Source organism: Octopus bimaculoides, chromosome 25, assembly GCF_046866305.1.
Source record: "Octopus bimaculoides isolate indiv1 chromosome 25, ASM4686630v1, whole genome shotgun sequence".
Taxonomy (NCBI): domain Eukaryota; kingdom Metazoa; phylum Mollusca; class Cephalopoda; order Octopoda; family Octopodidae; genus Octopus; species Octopus bimaculoides.
Window position 1 is genome coordinate 9,198,600 of NC_142952.1, and position 23,262 is coordinate 9,221,861.

The 23,262-nt window shown below is 35.7% G+C and overlaps 1 protein-coding gene across 6 annotated transcripts in view; it reads left to right on the plus strand.

Moving 5' to 3' along the window:
- The window catches only part of LOC106882586 (nicotinate phosphoribosyltransferase), a 43,652-nt gene extending 21,349 nt beyond the window's left edge, over positions 1 to 22,303 (plus strand). For 3 of the 6 annotated variants that reach the window (XM_089342150.1, XM_089342151.1, XM_089342154.1), the window contains 10 exons: positions 111 to 219; positions 1,467 to 1,607; positions 5,257 to 5,341; positions 11,168 to 11,212; positions 15,172 to 15,252; positions 16,540 to 16,642; positions 17,215 to 17,300; positions 18,003 to 18,074; positions 19,809 to 19,916; positions 21,164 to 21,376. In XM_089342150.1, coding sequence (XP_089198276.1) covers positions 111 to 219; positions 1,467 to 1,607; positions 5,257 to 5,341; positions 11,168 to 11,212; positions 15,172 to 15,252; positions 16,540 to 16,642; positions 17,215 to 17,300; positions 18,003 to 18,074; positions 19,809 to 19,916; positions 21,164 to 21,241 — 908 coding nt within the window. In that variant the 3' untranslated portion in view covers positions 21,242 to 21,376. Of the gene's footprint in view, positions 1 to 110; positions 220 to 1,466; positions 1,608 to 5,256; positions 5,342 to 11,167; positions 11,213 to 15,171; positions 15,253 to 16,539; positions 16,643 to 17,214; positions 17,301 to 18,002; positions 18,075 to 19,808; positions 19,917 to 21,163 lie in introns of all 6 variants that reach the window. The other 3 variants (XM_089342155.1, XM_089342152.1, XM_089342153.1) reach the window with 3 other exon arrangements.
- Positions 22,304 to 23,262: the final 959 nt, after the last annotated feature.

Genomic DNA, 23,262 nt, shown 5'->3' on the forward strand with positions numbered 1-23,262 from the left:
TATTCTTCATTGCATTCTTCTTTTTTTTGTTTCATCTACTTCTTCATCTCATCTCTGACACATTGCATTTTTGGTTTTTCTTTTTTTTTTTTCTTTTTCTGTTCTTCAAGGATTCTTCAAAGACCAAGTGAATGAAGGTGAATTGGCAGCATTTTGTTCCTATGCCATATCTTTCCCGAACCAGTTCTTGGCACTCATTGACACCTACGACGTAGTCAAGTATGAGAACTTCATCTGAATATTCTTCTTCTTCTTCTTCTTCTTCTTCTTCTTCTTCTTCTTCTTCTTCTTCTTCTTCTTCTTCTCCTTCTCCTTCTTTTTCTTCTTCTTCTTTTTCTTCTTCTTCTTTCCCTGCTTCTATTGTTGCTGTTTTTGTTGTTGCTATTTTTTTTTATAGCCTCAGGTCAGTTTGGGTCCAATTAGACCTCTGACCAAAGGTATTCCAGTTATGACCATCTCCCATCCTTTTCAGTTTCCAAGGCAGTGGGTGGCACAGAGGTCACTGAAGTTTGCCAGCCACAGCATGTGACATCCTGACCTCATTTCTCCAAGACTTGTGTTCTGGAAACTCATGTATGGTAATTTCACAAATGGTGCTTGGAAGATAACATGTGGCCATGCTGGGGCAGGGTACCGTAGCACTGATCAGGTACACTCTGGGGTACTGGATTAGTTCATGTTTAGGGGTGTTGTCTTGAGATCTCCTTGGTTGCTCCAATGGCCTCAACTTGATGAGGATCATTTGACATAACCTCTCTCAAGTGCAAAGGAGAAAGCTATGTCAAAAAAAAAAAAAAAAAAAGTCACCAGATTTCAGTGCTTGAAAATAAAATAAATGGAATTTTGAAGAAAATTAAAAATATTACTTAAACCTTTTCTCTACATTATTACATTCAAATCATTTCAAGGTTATTGATTCCAAAATGAATCCAAATAATTTCAAAATTCCTTATTAACCCTTTAGCATCCAGTTTACTTTATCAAATGTTATGTTTATTTATTCACATTGTTTAAAATTAATCATGCATTATCTCATATCATTGAAATTTCAATGATGTAGTTGTTTACTTCTAGAATAACATTGTAGGGATCTAGATGATTTGAACAAAAAAAAAACTGGTAGAATATATGATCTGGACATGGTTGGTTTGAATGCTAAGAGATTCAACATCCATAATTACAAAAATACATAATTTCAAACTGGTTTAACATCCTTGTTCCACACACATATATATAAATGTGTGTGTGTGCATGTACATGTGTGTGTGAGTGGATGATCATGGGTGAACTATTTTTTTTCATCATAACTCTTCTTAACTAGAATTGACCTGGGACTAGATAACTACTGCTGATATATATATTTTTTAATTAATATATTTTTTTAATATGTTTTTTTAATTAATATATTAATGTTTTTTTTAATTAATAGCTTCTGTTTTTTTTTTTGTTTTTTTTTTCTTCTCTAGGAGTGGCTTACCCAACTTTCTCACAGTGGCACTTGCCCTGCACGCGATTGGCTACAAAGCCCAAGGTGTTAGAATCGACAGTGGAGATCTGGCTTACCTTTCCACCATCTCTCGGCAAGAATTTGAAAAGGTAGCTACAATGTACGTAACCACGGTGATGCATTCTTACCTTCCTTCCTTCCTTCCTTTCTTATACTGCCATTTGGGTAGAGTAGAGTAGTGGGTAGTCGTACTCTATTGTATGTGTACTTAGGTTGCAGAGCATTCACCTCAATTATTGTCCTTCAGTTCTTTTGTAGCTGGTCTTGGGCCTGAAGAGTATGTTTAAGAAAATCAAAACCCCTAATTCTTGTTAACGTTCCCTTATTTAACTGGGAGCAATCTTTACAGCATTTATCCAAGACAGTTGACACCTCTCACTTTCAGTTTCACCATCATTCTGGCATAAAAAGAAGTAAAGATAATATAAAATGAAATTTTTATCTCTTCTTGGTTGGTCCCTTCTGGAGAGGAATTAAAAGATGTTCCTTGCAGAGAAATGTTGACTTAAATCTAGAGAGAGAGATGCTGTTGTCAGGTTGCTGGTTCAAGCCTAGAGAGAAATTAATTGATGATATTAGCAAGAATGTTGGCTCAAGCCTGGAGGAGAATTGATCTATGATGTCAGCAAGACTGTCACAACTCAAGCATGGAGAGAATTTAATTGATGATATTAACTAGGAATGTCAACTCAAAGAACTCAAAAATGCCACTCCTTGAAGATGCAACATTTATTATCAATAGTAATATTTTCTTTTTCTAATATACCCGGGTTCATTCCCACTGCGTGGCACCTTGGGCAAGTGTCTTCTACTATAGCCTCCGGCCGACCAAAACTTTGTTAGTAGATTTGGTAGACGGAAACTGAAAACAGCCCGTCGTATATATATATATGTATGTGTATGTCTGTGTTTGTCCCTCCAGCATCGCTTGACAACCGATGCTGGTGTGTTTACGTCCCCGTAACTTAGTGGTTCGGCAAAAGAGACCGATAGAATAAGTACTAGGCTTACAAAGAATAAGTCCTGGGGTCGATTTGCTCGACTAAAGGTGGTGCTCCAGCATGCCCACAGTCAAATGACTGAAACAAGTAAAAGAGTAAAGAGTATATGCACAAGGCCACAATTTTCAGAAAAAGGAGGTATATGATTCCTTCAACCACAGCATTGGATTGGTTCTCTGTTTTTATTGATTTCAGAAGAATGATAGGCAAAGAGACCACAATTGGGTTTGGACTCTGAATGTGAAGAGCCAAAACTAAATCTTGTAAGGCATTTTGTCCAACATAAATGACTGTGAATCTACCACCATATTTTGATAATTTTTTTTTTCTGTTTTATGATTTTTAACTCAGATAAATTTTGGGAATGGTATGTTTATCAAGGTGGACCCAGTACAATTACTGGTACTTTTATCAACGCTGGTCCAATGAAAAGTGAAGTGTTTTAACACTGAATGTAAAATGATGTTATGTAATACCACAACTAACTTTTTTGTCTGGTGCTCTACAGATTCTGCTATTCCCCATTCTTCTTATTATCATAATAATAATAATAATAACGATAGTTTCACATTTTGGCACAAGGCCAGAAATTTTCGCAGAAAGGGGGATACTCAATTACATCGACTTCAGTACATGACTGGTGCTTCTTTTACTGATCCCTAAAGGACGAAAGGCAAAGTTGACCTTGGTGGGATTTGAACTAAGAATATAAAGTGCAGGAAGAAATGGTACAAAGCATTTTGTCAGATGAAGTAAATGATTCTACCTTAATACTAACACAGGTACAAAATCTGGTGGGCAGGCTTTAGTCAAATGTACCTCAGTACTCGACTCACACTTCATTTTATTGACCTCCTAAGAGAAGAAAGGCAAAATATTGACTTCAGAATTTTAAAAACTAATACCACAGTACGTATTTTTGTTTAAACCTCATCAATGCCTATGTGCCTCTCCTCCCCACTTACCGCCTTTTTGGTACATGTACCAATTCAACTGATCTTGTTTTTCATTAAACTCGACATACTTGCCAGTATCTGTCAGCTCCTCCTCAATACTCCCATCCTATTTTTTATGTCTGCACCAATTCGACTGGCCTTGTTTTTGACTAAGCTCAACATACTTACCAGCATCTACTAACTCTTTCCTCGTCATCTCCACCTTTACTTTATGTGTGCGCCAATTCAACTGACCATCTTGATATTAAATGTAACCAAACAGTACTTCCCACTTACCCATTTCATGTTTGCATCCAAAATAACAAGACTACTATTTTTTTCACCAATGTAGAACATCACTACTTTTCTCAGATTCTACTTTTTGTCTGATTGATGCGGATTTCAATTCTATTGCTATTATTGCTGTTGGATTTAACTACTAACATATAACATTCAGTACATTACCTTTATCCAAACTGTTTGGAAAGAGACCATAAAGTGGAAATGACAGCACAATTGTTAAAACATGTTGTTGTTGTTGTTGTTGCTGGCACTCCGTCGCTTACGACGTTGAGGGTTCCAGTTGATCCGATCAATAGAACAGCCTGCTCGTGAAATTAACGTGCAAGTGGCTGAGCACTCCACAGACACGTGTACCCTTAACGTGGTTCTCGGGGATATTCAGCGTGACACAGTGTGACAAGGCTGACCCTTTGAATTACAGGCACAACAGAAACAGGAAGTAAAAGTGAGAGAAAGTTGTGGTGGAAGAGTACAGCAGGGTTCGCCACCATCCCTTGCCAGAGCCTCGTGGAGCTTTTAGGTGTTTTCGCTCAATAAACACTCACAACGCCCAGTCTGGGAATCGAAACCGCGATCCTATGACCACGAGTCCACTGCCCTAACCACTGGGCCATTGCACCTCCACCGTTAAAACATGCAAGCAGTGTATATTAGACTTTAAATTTCATATTTTATAAATATTTGATGCTGGGAAGAAAATTAAAACATATTCCCAAAGCATTAAACAGTATCCACAGTGGTAGCAATACTTGAGAATAAAGTTAAAATTATGTCAAGCAGTACTGCATTAAGTTAAGTCAAGCAGCTATTGTGCTAAATGGCCAGGTATTGTTGGTTGATGGTTCTAAAGTGATGTTTAAAATGGAATGGGTCCTGACAGTGTGGAACAATGGTCAGACTAAGTATAATTATAATGTGCCAATATATACATGATGGTCATTCCAACAAAAGTTAAAATTTTATATGGCACAGGAGTGGATGTAGGGTAAGTAGCTTGCTTACCAACCACATGGTTCCGGGTTCATTCTCGCTGCATGGCACCTTGGGCAAGTGTCTTCTACTATAGCCGACCAAAGCCTTGTGAGTGGATTTGGTAGACGGAAACTGAAAGAAGCCTGTCGTATATATGTATGTATGCGTGAGCATATGTTTCTGTGTCTGTGTTTGTCCCCCTCCCCCCAAACACACACACACACACACACAACATCGCTTGAATCAGATTGGAGCCTGGTGTAGCCATCTGGTTTCACCAGTCCTCAGTCAAATCGTCCAACCCATGCTAGCATGGAAAGCGGACTTTAAACGACGATGATGATGATGATGATGAACGCTCTGTTGTATCTTTGTGTATATATATATATTTAATTAAGCTATTGTTATGAACAGTAGGGAGTGTTCCAATGTAAAAGATATCTCTGTTGAGTAAAACCCCAGCCTCTTCACCCTCCCATCGTTTAACAAAACTATTACAAGGTGAGCATCAGTCATTTATTGTTTGTGCTTTTTCCAGGTTTAATATCCCAGTATTTGGCAAGTTTACAATCGTAGCTAGCAATGACATCAACGAAGACACCATCCATTCTCTAAACCAGCAGGTATGTTTTAACGATTTGTTAATAATACAGTTTACACCTGTCTTTTTTATTGTAGTTTCATATTGTCCTGTATATGTCCATCTTTTATCGTAGTTTCACAATGTCACAGTTTGTGTCTTTCTGTTCTTCCTTTCTACTTTTATTTCACTTTATTTTGTCTTTCTTAGGTTTATTATTTAGTATAATTATACTGGAATGGGTAGGGACTAAAGCTGAAGAGATAAGCTTTTGGTAGACTCTTATCTAGTTTTAACCCTCTTGAACCTAACTCACCTGAGGCTATCACTAATTCTCTGGATACAAACCTCTTGTCTCAAATGATCTAAATTAAATTCTACGTATATAAACTAAACCAATTCTATGGATACACACTTCTTGTTTAAAAATGATCTGAATTAAAATCTTCCATCAAAATTTCATGTTAATTTTTGTTTCAAACACTAGCTTAATAATGATAGTTATTTTACTAAATTCTTCATCATTTTAAAAACTAATTGAATTAATGGCAGTTTTTTTTAACAGAAATATGGTAACAAAAGGGTTAATTATGACAAAGTTGTTTTACTAAATTCTTCATTATTTTCAAAATTAATTAATTTAAAAGCAGTGAATTTCAACTAAAATATGTTGCAGAACTGTTAATAATGACAGTTATTTCACTAAGTTCTTCATTATTTTCAAAACTGAAACAAAGACTGTGTATTTCCACAGAAAAAGGTTAAATTGGGAGCAGTTGGACATGGCAGGGGTTCAACAGAATTTTAATTTAATTCATTTTCTCTAAATTGTTTTTTGTTTCTTTTCCGTCTATTTTTCAAATTTTATTCGTAGCAAAACATTTTTGCTCGTAAACTAAAATTAGAGAAAAATAAAGGAAGGCACCTTAAACATTTTTCATTATTAAATAGAAATAAGGTAGTGAGCTGGCAGAGATGTTAGTGCACCGGGCGAAATGCTTAGCGGTATTTCGTCTGCCCTTACATTCTGAGTTCAAATTCTGCCGAGGTCGACTTTGCCTTTCATCCTTTCAGGATTGATAAATTAAGTACCAGTTACATACTGGGGTTGGTCTAGTCGACTGGCCCCCTCCCGCAAAATTTCGGGCCTTGTGCCTAGAGTAGAAAAGATTATTAAATGGAAACTGGACTTGAATTTGTTTTAATATATACTCCTTTCCCCACATCTGCATGCATGCACGCATGCACATGCACAATGTCTTTCTACATGAAATATTTACCAAATGAGAGCAAGTGTCCTGGCAACTTTTATTGTGTCTGTATAATTAGTGATGTGGTAAATAGAGATTAGTTTGATTTTGATATTGTAAAGGTTTCTGGAAAAATATATAAATGATATATTTTTAAAATTTGTAAACAATATATTTGGTAAATATTTAGTATAGATGGTTTATTTTTAAATCCAGGTCATTTTAACCCTTTAGCGTTTATAACCAGCCATATCCAGCCCCACCATATTCTTCCTGTTTTACAAACCAACCAGATCTGGCTTCTGGCAATGTCATTTTAAAAATAATCAATTACATCATCAAAATCTTGAAGCTATGAGATAATGCAGGATTAATTTAAAACAATGTGAATAAATAAGCATTATATTTGACCTGAATGCTAGATGGTTAATCCGGCTGATTTTTCTTAGGTAATTTTTAAGTAGATTAAGTATTGTTGGGTACGTTGAGTTATCCTCTGATTCATCCCCTGCTGTGATTCTTAAAAGTATCCATGTTTATATTTCAATTTTACTTTTTGAAATTAAATTTTAAATTCTTTCCAAGAAAATTCATTTTAAATTGGTGAAAATATTTTTCTTCGGTTAATTTTGATTAGAAGTTGAATATCTATTTTATTTTACTTTTCAAATTTTATTTAAAAAATAAAAATCTTGTCTGTCCATCTTAACTCTCTTCATTTCATTTAATGTAAAAAAAAAAAATTTTTTACTAAAAACCTTTCTGTTTTATCAATTTGAAATTTCAAAAGTAAAAAGTAAATTTTAAAAAAAAACCCCTGAAAATTAAGAAGTTAAAAGGAAAAAGATTTGAAATTGAATTTCTCCTGTTTGATTTAAACTTAAGACCAGTGTGTTATAGAATTCACCATTCCTTAAGCTTGTCATTTGGCTTATGCTGCCACTAAATATCTAGAACATTTGGAGTGTCCCTTCTCTTGGATCTCCTGCTCATTTTGTCTTCAAAGCTTTAGAACTCTTGAGATGTGCCTTGTGCCTTGTCTTCATTACATTCTTACAAGAGGAAACTGCGCTGCTTACTATTTCTTATGATTCTCAAAGGGGACAAAATGTAAAGATCTCCCTCTGGAGTAGGGGTTTAGTTTTTCAGAAGTGAGAGTTTCTTAAAGAAATAATTGAATTTAACACTGTGAAATAAAGAAAACTTTGCCAGGCTGGAGTTCCTTCTTTGACTGTCTCTTCTGCCGCTGCTTGCAAAATGATAAACCCAAAATAATAAACATACTAAATAATCACTAATGACCATATATGTTCGGTGATGCAAACAGGAAAATAGAAGTCGCTCAAAATGAGTGTATATATTTTATTATTGTCATTATTATTAATAATTGGCATAAGTCACTGACTGACTCCAGGGCCAAGGGTTTCATGCACAGATAAGTGCCAATGCACAAAACTCAGTCTTTGAGTCACTCTGAAACTTCTGACAATTAATAATAAAAAAAAATAAGAGCCATATATCTCTAGATTTTGCATCATTCATTTCATATTTATTTTTTGTTTGTGATGTAACATATGTTATACATGTGTGTTTATTTTAACATTGTACAACATGGAGGATAAGTGAATTCATCCAATATATTAATGGGACAAGAAGATGCCAACTATGTACATCCGGGAAATTTCATATATTGTTCTCCAGGATGTTTTGGTGCCTGTTACCATTTCCAGAGTGAAAGGGCATCCAACTGTAGAAACTTTGCCAGATCAGATTGGAGCCTGGTGCAGCCTTCTGGCTTGCCAGCTCTCAGTCAGACCTTCCAACTCATGCCAGCATGGAAAACGGACGTTAAACGATGATGATGATGCTGATATATATATATATATATATATATACACTTCTATTATCAATAGTTTATTTTTGTAGGGAAATTTTTTATGGCAAGGAAGTGCTTTTTGTAAGAATTTTATATAGTGAGGATGTGTTTTCCACTATCTTCTGACATAGTTTGGTTTTATGTTACATGGAGTAGTTTCATGCAATTGCTCCTTGTAAGTGCATAGTGTGTTTACAAGAAAGTGTTGTCCTTGTATGGCCAGTGTAACATTTTATAACTTTCACCTGTCGTATCAGTCATTCTTTTGCTTGCTTTCAGGTTTACATACCTGTGATTCTGTGTTTTGTTGTTAAGTTTTGGTGGAGCTCACGATTTCTCGACATTTGTTATAGCCTTTCTTCATCTGATAAATAAAACAACAAAGAAATCTGGTTGTGAATGTGATGATTTTGACAGCTTTTCCTCTCACTGACAGCTTTACAGCATGGACCGGTGTGTTGTATTCTGCTACCAGAAATAGAAAGGTTGTCTTTGGCAAGACTAATGTATTTTTTTTTACTCTTTTTGAGTTTTTGTTCAGAATTATTGGTGTTGACGTGATTCTATCGTTAAGAAATTTGCTTCAGGTTTGATTCCATTACATGGCCTATTCAGCAAGTATTTTCTACTTTCACTTTGGGTCAACCAAAGCTTTGTGGCAGACAAAAAACTGAAAAAAGCCCACTGTATATATATGTGCATGCATGCATGTGTGTGTGTGTGTGCGTGCGTGCATGCATGTCCCCTTATCTTGATCCTCATTTACAACATCACATGATAGTTGTAAATGGGTGTCACTCTTATACAAATGAATGTCGTTCATTTCCAATCATCTGGGAAAATGTCCAGTCATGAAGGAATATTACCTAGCATGGGAACAAATGAGGGTTAGTGACAGGAAAAGCATCTGGCTGTAGAAAATCTGACATTGCCAATGGTAATGAGTTACTGCTCTCCTAGACACCTTCACGTCTTCTCCATATGACTAAGGTAGATCCGTTTTTGTGTATTATGCAATTTGATTACCTTACATCCTAGATGGATTGTTTTACTGTGGCTGGTGATGGCAGTGATTATGAAGAGAACTTGTAATGGCAGTATGGTCATACTTATTAGTTTGAAACTGAAATAATAGTAAAAGAGGTTGTCTCTCGAGTGGACGTCATGACGTGAGGCTCTTAAATTTAAGGAGAGTTTTTAATAAGAAACAAAACAATGACAGGTCATAAGTTTGTCAACATTTAGTGGTGGGGGCATATGTTTACTGACCAGATATTATGGATAGACTGCAGTGTGGGATTACAAAGGTGTTGCGTATTTTGAGCTGCTTCTAAGGAACCAAATGATCAATTCAGATGTTTACTGTCAATAACTAATGAAACTGGAAGAAACAATCAAAGAAAAACGGCCAGAATTGGCAAATCATAAAGGAATCATGCTCCACCATGACACCGCTAGACCACACATGTTTGCTAACTCGTGAAAAATTATTGGAGCTTGGTTGAGAAGTAGTGTCACATCCACCATATAGCCCTGACCTTGCACCATCAGATTACCATTTATTTCAAAGTTTGCAAAATTCTTTGAATGGTAAAACATTCAATAATGATGATGACGACCTGAAATCACATTTGCTTCAGTTTTTGGCTGATAGGACCAGAAGCTCTATGAGCACGGAATCATGAAGTTGCCAGAAAGATGGCAAAATGTCATCGAACAAAATGGAAAATATATAATTGATTAAAAACTTATTCTGTGTATGAAAAAGAATTACTTTTATTTCACACTAAAAAAACGAAATTACTTTCTTGCCAACCTAATATATATATATAAATATATATATATATATATGTGTGTGTGTGTGTGTGTATATATATGTATGTATGTATGTATATATATATATATATATATACACACACACACAATCTTTTTTCTTTTGTTTCAGTCATTTGACTGCAGCCATGCTGGAGCACTGCTTTTTTAGTCAAGTCGACCCCAGGACTTGTTCTTTGTAAGCCTAGTACTTATTCTATCAGTCTTTTTTGCCGAACCACTAAGTTATGGGGATGTAAACACCCCCAACATCGGTTGTCAAGTGATGATGGGGTGGGGGACAAACACACACATACACATACACAAAAACACTTGTTTCAGTTTTTGTCTACCAGATCTCCTCACTAGTTCTTTGGTTAGTCTGGCTGTAGCAGTGGACACCACTTGTCCAAGTAGAACTGAACCTGAAATCATAAGGTTGGAAAGCAAACTTCCTAACCACTCATCCAACAACAAATCAAAGCACTTAATTAATCCAATACTTAGTGAAACTTTTAATGTGGCTAATTGGCAGAATCGTTTAAACATCAAGTAAATGCTTGGCAACATTTTGTCTGTGTTTATCTTCTGAGTTCAAATTCCACTGGGGCTGACTTCTTCGCCTTTCATCATTTCAGGGGTCGATGATACAAGTACCAGTTGAATGTTGGGGTTGATGTACTTGACTTAGCCCCCCCCCCCTCCCCCTCGAAATTGCTGGCCTTGTGTTAAAATTGGAAACCAATATTTAGTACGGATTTTCATTAAGTCGTCTCTACTTTAGTTCTGGTTAAGAAATAAAAAACTAAAATAAAATGAAATAAAACAAGAATATTAAAAACAGTAACAAAACAGTAACAAAAAAAATCGTCTGCCATTGATATCGGCATTTTTCTTTTCCCCATCAAAAATGTTATTTTTTTTCTTGCAGTCAAATACAGATGATAATTCAGTTGATAATACGTTAGATCAACCAGTAAGAAGAAATTTCAAATCTACTCCTCCTTTTTTCTTTTCTCTCCTTTTTTTTTTCTTCTTTAGCCTAGTACATTTTATTATTATTACTATTACTATTAGTTTGTTTTTTTGTTATCTGTTTGTCTATATTGTTTTTAAAAAAATTCCTTCTTTGAGCTGGTTTTGGATTTTTTTTCTTCTTTTCTAATTTTTTTTTTTTTTTTTTAATTTCCGTCTTATTTTTAATGGGTCAGCTTCTAATTAACATTCTACTAACTCCACACGAATATCTTGTTTTTTTTTCTTTTTAAATATTTATCAGCAAATTTTAATCCTTAAGTTGTTTTTCCTTCTTTATTTTTGTTTCATTCACTATTATTATTATCATCATTATTATTATTATTATTGGAGTGAGCTGGCAGAATCATTAGCACACTGGGCATAATGCTTAGTGGCATTTTCTCCATCTTTATGTTCTGAGTTCAAATTCTGCCGAGGTTGGTTTTTGCTTTTCATCCTTCCAGGGTCATCAAAATAAGTACCAACTGAACACTGAGGTCGATGTAATCAACTAACCCCCTCCCCTAAAATTTCAAGCCTTGTGCCTATAGTAGAAAGAATTATTATTATTAATAACTTATTTATTTATGCTTTGAACATAATTTCGGCATCTCGTGTGCCTTCCACAGGTTCAAAATAAATGTCAGTCTAATTCATTTTTTTAGTTTATATAAAGGACTGAAGTAACTCAGCAGAAGTGTAATAGATAGAGAGAAAAGTTCTTTACTTTTAATATTATTATTATTATTATTATTATTATTATTATTATTATTATTATTATTATTATTAAGGCAGTGAGCTGACAACATCGTTAGCATGCCAGGAAGAATACTTAGCAGCATTTCATTTGTCTTCGCATTCCAGGTTCAAATCCCACCCAAAGTTGACTTTGCCTCTTATTCCTTTCAGGGTCGATAAAGTAAGTACCAGTGGAGCATTGAGGTTGATGTAATCGACCCACTCACCCCTCCACAATTGCTGGCCTTGTGCCAAAGCTGGCAGAACCGTTAGCACACCAGGCAAATATGCTTAGCGGCATTTCGTCCACCTTTTATGTTCTGAGTTCAAATTCTGCCGAGGTTGACTTTGCCTTTCATCTTTTCAAGGTCGTTAAACACTGGAATCGATGTAATTGACTTATTCCTTTGCCCCAAAATGGCTGCCCTTGTGGCAAAATTTGAAACCATTATTATTATTATTATTATTATTATTATTATTATTATTATTATTATTATTATTATTATTATGAATTGGAGGAATTGTTTGAACTTTAGACAAAATTTCTTGCAGTACTTCATTCAAATCTTTACATTCTAAGTTCATACCTCACCAAGGTCAACAATACCTTTCACATCTCCAGGGTCACTAAAATAAAGTACTATTATTATAATGAACCCATGTTAGAAATTGTCTCTTTTGTTATTGTGTAGTTATTGTTAGCAGTGGTATCAGTCTTGTGACAATATAAGAGATTTCTGCCAAGGTTGACTTTGCCTTTTTTCCTTTCGGGGGTCGATAAATTAAGTACCAGTTGTGTACTGGGTTCATCTAATCGACTGGCTCCCTCCTGCAAAATTTCGGGCCTTGTGCCTAAGAAATAGATTTAAATATATATATATCTTCCATTGCTGAGGTAGTATTTTCTTAGGCCATTGTCAATTCTTCCAAATTAATCTATCTACAAAATCATAAACGCGTTATGTTTTGCCTCTTTTTGTTTTTATGATTTTGTGCCATCACCATTATCACAACTATCGTCACCACCACTACTACCTCCTGTTTTTTTTATTGAGTTCGTGCTTTTTTTCCTTTTCCTTTTTTTTTTTTTTTATTTCTCTTTCAAATGCAATTTGCCCTTACGGATGGTAGTTTTTATTCTGTGTCACAACACATTTTATTATTTAATATTTTGACTGCAGTTTTCCTGTTTCAGTGATACATATTTCTCAACCTCTTCTGGTAACAAATATGTATTTAATCCTCAGGACCTTGTTTTGAAATTAATTTGCTTTTCAATTCTCTCCAGTTTTCCTAACATTATCCTGTCTTGTGGAGAAAATCTGTTTCCATGGCACCTGTGACTTTAGCATCTTTCATGCAATGTTTGATTATTCTTTTGATGTTTAAAAAAAATTTTTTTTTTATGCATTATGAATGAAGCAGTAGAAATTATAGAAAGCTCATGAGAAGAGTTATAATAATTGATATCAATTTCATATCCAGGGGAAAATATATAGTGATCAAGCAAGTTTCATATATCAGAGTAAAAAGTACTCATTGTAATAAATATAGAGCTAAAAAATAAATAAATATATACTGATGTAGAATCCTGTCAGTTATCTATTGTTTCAAAGATACTCAAACTAGTTGAGTAGTCATTGTCAGACATCGGTCAACACCTATCACCTGTTTCTTTCAACAAATTGATCCGTCTTGGGCACAGAGAGGTACAGGTAGTAGAAATGAGCAAATATCTGACGATAGATACTGAACCATTCTGAATACCTTTGAAACTATTAGTAACATGGATTGACAAGATTCTATAATTGCTATATATATATATATATATATATATATATATATATATATATATATATATATATGTATACATATATATATATGTATGTATGTATATATACACATACAGGTATTTCTCACTATCTTCTCTTCTTCATCACACTTTGTGAACTTTTTGTATATATACATTTTATTCCTATTAAACAAAAATAAGCAAACTTATCTCCAAGTAAATTTAGTCTTGCTGTGAATTTAAGCCCATAAGGGCCTTTTGGACAGCTTGATGGTGAAATTTATACTGACCGGTTTCATCATTATTTAAGAAAAGAAGGGCAATAGCTTAGGCTATGCTGTCAACTTAATGTGACAGTCCCCTGAAGGGAATAATACTACTGTTGGTTAGACCTAGGAAGCTGCACCGCTTCCTGTCGGCCTTGACACATTTCCTGTGTCCTTATGCTTACAAGGGGGAGACAAGCACCTCCACCCAGCTAAGCCTGCATCCAGAGACATGTTTCTGATTCTTTGCTCATCATCAGAAACATGTCTCTGGATGCAGGCTTAGCTGGGTGGAGGTGCTTGTTTCCTCCTTGTAAACATAAGGACACAGGAAATGTGTCAAGGCCAACAGGAAGCAGTGCAGCTTCCTAGGTCTAACCAACAGTAGTATTATTCCCTTCAGGGGACTGTCACATTAGGTTGACAACATACAACTATTTCATCGTATCACTACTGCATAAATCTCTCTGAGAGATTTAGAAATGTATTATTTCTAACATATCAACATGTTTTAAACATAAAGGCAATGAATCTTTCACTTCTCTGTGTTGATAATTATGTAGTAATTATAAAGATAATTATATAGTAATTAACTCTTATATTGAGTAGCTTGCTACTAATCAAAACAGTTTTGTAATGAGGCAGCTTTGTTCATCTTAACAAATGTAATTTTAAAAATTATGAAATTATGGAATCTCTGTTGCTGTTTACATCATGTTGACTAAGATAATTGTCAGACCAAATATGTAAATCTGAAATTATGAAATCTCTAATATACTATGTTGTCTTGGATATTTCTCAGAAGAAATATATTTACCTTAGTGAAATTTCTTATTTTTAATTATTATTTTATTTTTCATTCACATTAATCCTTTCCAATGTTATTTGAAATAACATGAAAAGAATTTTTTTATCATAGTGTTTACAGTTTTTTTTGTAATTCTATTCTTCCTCTAAAACCTTTGAAATTTGAATAAATTCTCTCTTTTCAAACATGATCATGGTATGCTAAATAACAAAAAAAAAACAAATGAATTTATATAACAACCCCAATATTTCCCTGATTGTCTATTTTTTGATGCAATCTTTTCAAAGTTTGGATTTCTCTGTTTTTACTTGTAGAATCATCAGATCAACTGTTATGGAATTGGTACACACTTAGTGACATGCCAGAAACAGCCAGCACTTGGTTGTGTCTTTAAGGTAAGTCACTTTATCACTCTGCTATCAGCTGCTGGAGTTTAGAGGACGGTCATTTTTGTTTATTTCTCTACAGGTGTGGCTGTGTGGTAAGAAGCTTGCTTCCCAACCACATAATAATTAGTAAAGTGGTTGGCTTTAGGAAGGGCATCCAGCCATAGAGACCAAGCCTAAACAGACAATTGGTGCCTGGTGCAGCCCTCCAGCTTATGAGTCCTGGTCCAAACTGTGTCAACCATGCTAGCATGGAAAACGGATGTTAAATGATGATGATGATGTGGCATTAGAAAATGAACATTATTTTCCATAAATATTTCCCATTGTTTTGATACCATTCCAGAAGATGAAGAATGTGAAAGCAGTAATAGCGGATTTAAGTTGATTTGTTTTAGTTTATAACTACAAATGTATGTGTGTGTTTGTGGGGTGTGTGCATGTGTATGTTTAGATGGAATGAGACTATTAAGCTACGGCTGACTGGGCTGCCAACATGTTTAGGTGACAGTACACACACAAACAAACAAATAGTGTGAGAGGAAAAGGGAGAGAGGAATTACAATTAATTGAACATAGTTGACATAGATGCTTCCTCTCCTCATACTCACAACAAATAATGTGTTGTCACACATAAATAGAGAGAGGGAGGGAGAGTGAGAAAAACATTAAACTGCTTGATGTCAGATGAGCCAGTAATGAGTCTGCGACACTAAAATATATGATGCCAAAATAGGAGTGCCATCTAATTCCAGTACATGTAGCAATTTATTTCTTCAAAGCCAGTGATTTACTTTGTTTCTCCTCCAATCCAAAAGTTTCATTTGTTTGCATTTGTGTTTGTTTGGGCAAACTTGTCATCATTGAAAGATTTCTTCAATGTTTTTTTGTGCCACTGGGGCCACATGTGTCTGGTGTGAAGCAGGCTTCATGTGCCTGATGCTTTGGTGAAGAAGTCAAAGGAAGACTGAGTGCTCTCATTATTTTGTGTTAGCAGAGTAGTTAGCCAAGTGCTTAGCGGTATTTCGTCTGTCTTTACATTCTGAGTTCAAATTTTACCAAGACTGACTTTGCCTTTCATCCTTTCAGGGTTGACGAAATAAGTACCAGTTAAGTACTGGGGTCAATGTAATCAACTATCCCCCTTCCCCAATTTTTAGGCCTATCATGTGCCTATCATATAAAGGATTATTCTTAGGAAGACTGAGTATGATTCTTTAAAAATACATGATAGGTTGTAACATTTTGTTTGAGTTGGGTTTTTGTTAAAAAAATATTTTGTCTTTCCTTGTTTAGTTGGTACAAATTAATGATATTCCTCGGATTAAACTGAGCGAAGAACCTGATAAAATTGGTATACCTGGGAAGAAAACTGCCTACAGACTATATGGTGCTGATGGTTAGTAGCCTTGTTTTCTTTTATATGTATGTATATGTTATTCATATTTTTGTGATGTATTGCATTATTAAAGATTTATAAATCAATCAATCACTGATTCATACATCTTCCAGTGGTAACAGTAACAACGGAGTTTCTGTGTAATTCTGGTTCATAAAATAGCATCATAAACTGACCATGACTATTGAGTTTATTGAAAGGTGTGTCTGTCTGTATATAATCTATCTACACACACACACATATATAGGCACAAGCATGGCTGTGTGATTAAGAAGTTTGTTTCCCAACCAACATGGTTTTGGGTTCAGTTCCACAGCATAGCACCTTGGACAAGTGTCTTTTTTTATAGTCCTGGGTCGACCAGATAGAATAAGTACTAGGTTTACAAAGAATAAGCTCTGGAGTTGATTTGCTCAACTGAAGGCAGTGCTCCAGCATGGCCACAGTCAAATGACTGAAACAAGTAAAAGAGAATATGCAATACAGCAAAAGAGGTATTAGAAATAATGAAGTATATAAATTACTGATGTATCATGGCTGTTTGCTAAAACTGATGTTTCAATATTCCACAGACATTGCTCTCATTGATGTTCTCATACGTGACACAGAGCAGCCTCCCCTGGCAGGTGAGCGTGTCTTCTGTCGACATCCGTTTCAGGTAAGTTCAAAACTTAATTAGTAATTCTTTGTTGTCAGAACTTGTTGATGTAGGGCTGAGGTCTTCAAAGAATTTAGAGGTAGCGAGAGGGAAAAAAACTCTGTTGCTTCAATTTCTGATTCTCTGACTACAACAATATATCAGACTGAAATAATCAGCACATCAATACATGCTATTATCATCTTCATCTTGTAACTAAATCGTAGAATATTGAGGATTGTTGTTGTTGGCACTCCGTTGCTTACGACGTCGAGGGTTCCAGTTGATCCGATCAACGGAACAGCCTGCTCGTGAAATTAACGTGCAAGTGGCTGAGCACTCCACAGACACGTGTACCCTTAACGTAGTTCTCGGGGATATTCAGCGTGACACAGTGTGACAAGGCTGACCTTTTGAATTACAGGCACAACAGAAACAGGAAGTAAGAGTGAGAGAAAGTGGTGGTGAAAGAGTACAGCAGGGTTCGCCACCATCCCCTGCCGGAGCCTCGTGGAGGTTTTAGGTGTTTTCGCTCAATAAACACTCACAACGCCCGGTCTGCGAATCGAAACCGCGATCCTATGACCGCGAGTCCGCTGCCCTAACCACTAGGCCATTGCGCCTCCATTGAGGATTGTAATTAAATCATAAAATATAGAAGATTGTAACAAAATTATAATTAGTGATTTATCTTTTTTTTTTCTGTTTTTTTTTTTTTTAAAGGAAACAAAACGAGCTTATGTGCAACCTTCAAGAGTTGAACCACTGTACAAAGTTTACTGGAAAAATGGGAAAGTAAGTAGACTGTCTACTGTGTTAAATGACTTATGTGTGAAAGTGTTTTGTGGATTTTTCTTGTTTAGCCCTCAGTCGGCCCTAGAACTCAAAGTTGACTGGTAGGATTCGAACCGAGAAGTAGAAATAGAGCAACAAGACTAAACTCTGAAGATCAAATTACTGCTTTGCTTTGATGATGAAAAGTGGATAGTTTTCCTCTGTGTGGTGGTAATGGTGGTGGATGCAGTTCAGAAGTTTTGAGAACAGCTTTCCTTCTCCGGTCAGGCCTTCATCAGCTTTTTCATTGTAGCACTTGAAGGTGGAAAAAAGAAAAAAAGGTACTGCTAAAAAACACTTGAAGGTGAGGAGAGACAAGAGGTACTAGTCATGGGTGAAGATAGAAGGGAGGTGTTACTCTTCATTAAATTTAATGAAAGGTAGGTTGAAAGTGGTGAAGCTGGAACGGCTAATTGTCAGCAAGAACTCAAAGATATTTGCCTTCAATGTGTGTCAAGGTAATCTAGGATTGTGTGTGTGTGGTGGGAAGAGGTACCTTGAAATGCTCTAGTTGTTTTCCCCCTCCACCTCATTTTTGTGTCTTGTACGTCGAATATTTGTATGTTATTGCCTTGACTAAAGACGGTAGGTAACTCTGCTCGTGTCCGTGACTTAATTTATGGTTATCGCCCCCTTATTCCCCCCCCCCTTTCATTTTCATTTGAAGTATTTTCATTCACCCTTTTCTAAAATTTATTTGAAAGGCTGTAGCCACAATGCCAGAACGCAACTCTTTACACGTCAGACTTATTTATTAGTTATATCTATTTCAAACCTGACGAAGCAGACCAATAATTAAAAGTATTCCATCCGTGGCCATTTCCTTTTTTTTTTTTTTTTCAGAATATTTTATCTAATGGTTCTGTTTTTTTTTTAATATGGCATGATGTAAACTGAGGGCAGTTTGATTGCTGTTTCTATAATACCTCACTGGCTTCTATTACAAATAAATATCAGAAGATACAGCTCATGTTGTATCTGTTCATTCAGTTACAGGTACCTCCTTTAGTTACAGGTACCCTCTTTAGTTACAGGTACCTTCTCTATACTCAGGGCACCAAGATTTAAATAGGAACCATGAAAGGTGATAATCATTGTGAGGTGGAGTGTGAAGTGTCCACTCACTCTAAAATGGAGTGCGAGGTGGGGTTGGGGGGGTCACATTCTGTGAGGGAGAGTATGGAAAGTGTTCACTCACTATAAGTCGAGTGCGTACTCAGTGTGAAATTCTGTGTGATGGGTGATGAAAAGTTCTGGGCTTTAAGGGTATATCCTCATTGGAGGCCCAACCTTCTGAGTTCTTTTATAGGGCTTAGGAAAACTGAAGGACTGCTGCAATAATAAATGTGTGAATCTGAGAGAAGAATATCTTGAATAAAATCATAAATTACTGTATTTTAATATGTATAAGGAACCCCCTAACTTTTGGGGGCTTAAAATTTGTAAAAAAATGTTTTGTAAGGGATTATAATACTATCCATGTATAAGAAACTCCCCATATTTTTTAACCTAATTTTGGACAAAAAAAGGGTTCCTTATCCACGTTAGAATACAGTAACAGATCCTCCCATATTTTCTTTTACCCAAAGTCAGGAACTTTTCAGCACCCCCTCATATTTCCAATCCTTTTGAGTGTCCACTCATTATAAGGTGAAGTTTACACTCATTGTGTTGTTGTTGTTGTCCTTCTAACAGGCTCAGCAGAATCTCCCGACGCTGCGACACCTGAGAGAGAAGACATTGTCATCATTGAGTCACATACGGGAAGATCACAAGCGAGCCCTACAGCCTAGTCCATATAAGGTAATGTATATTTGTGTGTGTTGTGTGTATTGGGTCATTCTATAAATAATGCAGTTTTTTCAATTGCATGAACTAAAAGTCGGAGGGGGATGGGATAAACTACCTGCATCAACTTGCTATAGAAGCAGGTGGTAATTTTACCTTCTGCTTATTCTTAGTGCAAGTTTTGAAGAGTGCAGTTCTGTTTTAACAGTTATTTTTCCAAAGTTGTAATGGAAGTGAGAAAGGAGCATATTCAGCATATTTTGCTTTATGAGTTTAATAAAGGCAACAATGCAATGGAAAGTGTGAGGAACATTAATGCAGTATGTGGGGATCGGACAATAAGTGTAAGCCAGTGTCAACGGTGGTTTCAGAAATTCCAAGCCAGAAATTACAGCCTAGAAGATGAGCCTCGTCCTGGAAGATCCATATAGCTTGACAAGGACATCTTGCAAGCCCTGGTGGAATGAAATCCCATTTTAACTATTGAGGAACTAGCAGAGAAACTTGGATTTGGTCATTCAACCATTCATCGACACCTGCATGCCATCTGAAAAGTCAGCAAATTGAGTCAATGGGTTCCTCACCAGAGAGTGAATGTGTGCTCTTCTTTGCTGTCACGTCTCATGAATGAACCTTTTTGGACCGAATAGTGACTGATGATGAGAAATGGGTTCTCTGTAAAAATGTGAAGAGCTGAAGACAGTGGGTAGGGAAAGGAGCGTTATGTGTTTATTGAGCGAAAATGCTTAAAGCTGCACAAGGCTCCAGCAGGGGGTGGCGGCGACCCCTGTTGTACTCTTTCATCCCAACTTTCTCTCACTTGAGTAACGCTGCGATGGACTGGCATCCCGTCCAGCTGGGGGGAACACATACGCCATAGAAACTGGGAAACCGGGCCCATGAGCCTGGCTAGGCTTGAAAAGGGCGCATAAATAAAAAAAAATTATTATTATTATTATTATTATTATTATTATTATTATTATTATTATTATGGTGGCAAGCTGCCAGAACCGTTAACATGCCAGGCAAAATGCTTAGCAGCATTTCACCCATCTTTATGTTCTGAGTTCAAATTCCACCCAGGATAATTTTGCCTTTCATGCCTTAAGTGTTGATAAAATAAGTACCAGTTGAGTACTGGGGGTTTATGTAATTGACTCACTTCCTCTCTTGAAATTACTGGTCTTGTGCCAAAATCTGAAACCATTATCATTATTATTATTATTATTTCTAACATTTCAATGTATTTTTGTGTTTTACAGGTGGCTGTCAGTGACAAACTCTACACGTTCATGCATAATCTATGGCTGGAGAATGCTCCAGTTGGGGAGCTGTGTTAATATTTGCTATTGCTTCTAATTTTTTTGTTTCTTAGTACGGCCTAATATATACACGTGTGTGTGTGTGTATATACATATATGTATACACACACACATATACAAATACATACATATACACACACACACAGACATATAGACACATAAACACACGCACACATATATACACACATACATATATTTTACATACACGCTTACATACATGTGTGTGTATGTATTTGATATGCATAGCATATGCTCACACAAATAAGCATTCACACACACACACACACAGATATAAAGATATGCATACACAGGCCTTACACACACACATACACACACACACACATACATCTGTGTGGTACCTTGATAGGTTATGCTGTATAAAAACCTCCGTAGCCTGCTGTGTCTGTTGTTTATTGTCAGTAGCTCACATATTGAAGAGGATTGTCATAGTCGGCCTCAAGTACTGACCAGTGATATGTTTCTCTGTGTGATAAACTGTGATATGCTGATATTCTATATTGACACCATTATTATTATTATTATTATCATTATTATTATTATTATGACGACTTAATATTTTTGGCCCATTTTATGATCTGAGATGAAGAAATACTACCGTGTCTGACTATGCCTTTTATACATTATGTATATGTGTCTGTGTTTATGTGCATATATATATATATATATATAGTTTTAGGGAAAAGAACCAAGGTTTATGTAAAGCTCAATTTAATTTTAATTTTTTATAAATTGATTTTAATTGAGTTTTTACCTGTAATTTTGAATTTTGTCCCTAATATTATTATTATATATATATATATATATATATATATACATACACGCATACATTTATGTATGTACACACACATATATGTATGTATACATACACACATATATACAAGTGTGTGTGTGTATATATATATATATATATATATGTATATGTATACACACACATACATACTGGGTGTCGATTCCGTCGACTGTATTACACTTTCATTAATAAATTTCGTGGTCCTTGTGCCAACATTACAAATGCTCGGGCATTTGAAATGGTTATGAACAATATCTGAGAAATAATAATTATCATTATTATTATTATCATTATTAACTATTGTTGTTACTGTTACATTATTAGGGGGCAGTGGATGGAAGAAATGGTGTCGATGGTGCAAAATGCCTTGCATGTGCTTGCTCCCCTGCCACCCCCACATTCCTTTACATTCAGAGTTCAAATCTAGTTTGGTGGTGGTGGTGGTGGTTGGAGTGGGGGTGTTGAGTTTGCCTTATAGCCTTTTAAAGGTGTGTGGGTGTCAATAAGATAAGTGTTCTAATCATGTGGGGTTGCTTAAATTGATACCCCCGCCACCTTCCAACATACTCACACTTCACCCCCCCCATATCTCAAGTCACGTGCAAAAATCAGAAAACTCATTAATTTTAGTGGGTTGGCAGAATCATTAGAACGTTGGACAAAAATGCATTGCATACATCCTAGGTTCAGGTTCAAATCTCACTGTGGACAGACAACTTTGCCTTTATTCCCCCTTCTGACAGGGTGGTCAATGAAATATAGAACCAGTTAAGCACTGGGTTAACGAACACCTAAACCCCCTTACATATCCAGCCCCTAAATTTCTAGCTTTTGTGCCTATGTAAGAAATTATCATATTATTATTTTGGTAGTAAGCTGGCAGAATCGTTAGCATGCTGGGCAAAATGCTTAACTGTATTTTATCTGTCTTTACATTCTGAGTTCAAGTCCCACCAAGGTCGACTTTGCCTTTCATCCTTTCAAGGTCGATGAAATAAGTACCAGTTGCATACTGGGGTTGATGTAATCAACTAGCCCTCGTCCCACATATTTCAGGCCTTGTGCCTATAGTAGAAAGGATTATTATTATTATTATTATTATTATTATTATTATTATTATTATTATTATTATTATTATTATTATTATTATTAAGGTGGCAAGCTGGCAGAACTGTTAGCATGCTGGGCAAAATGCTTAGCTGTATTTCATCTATCTTTACGTTCTGAG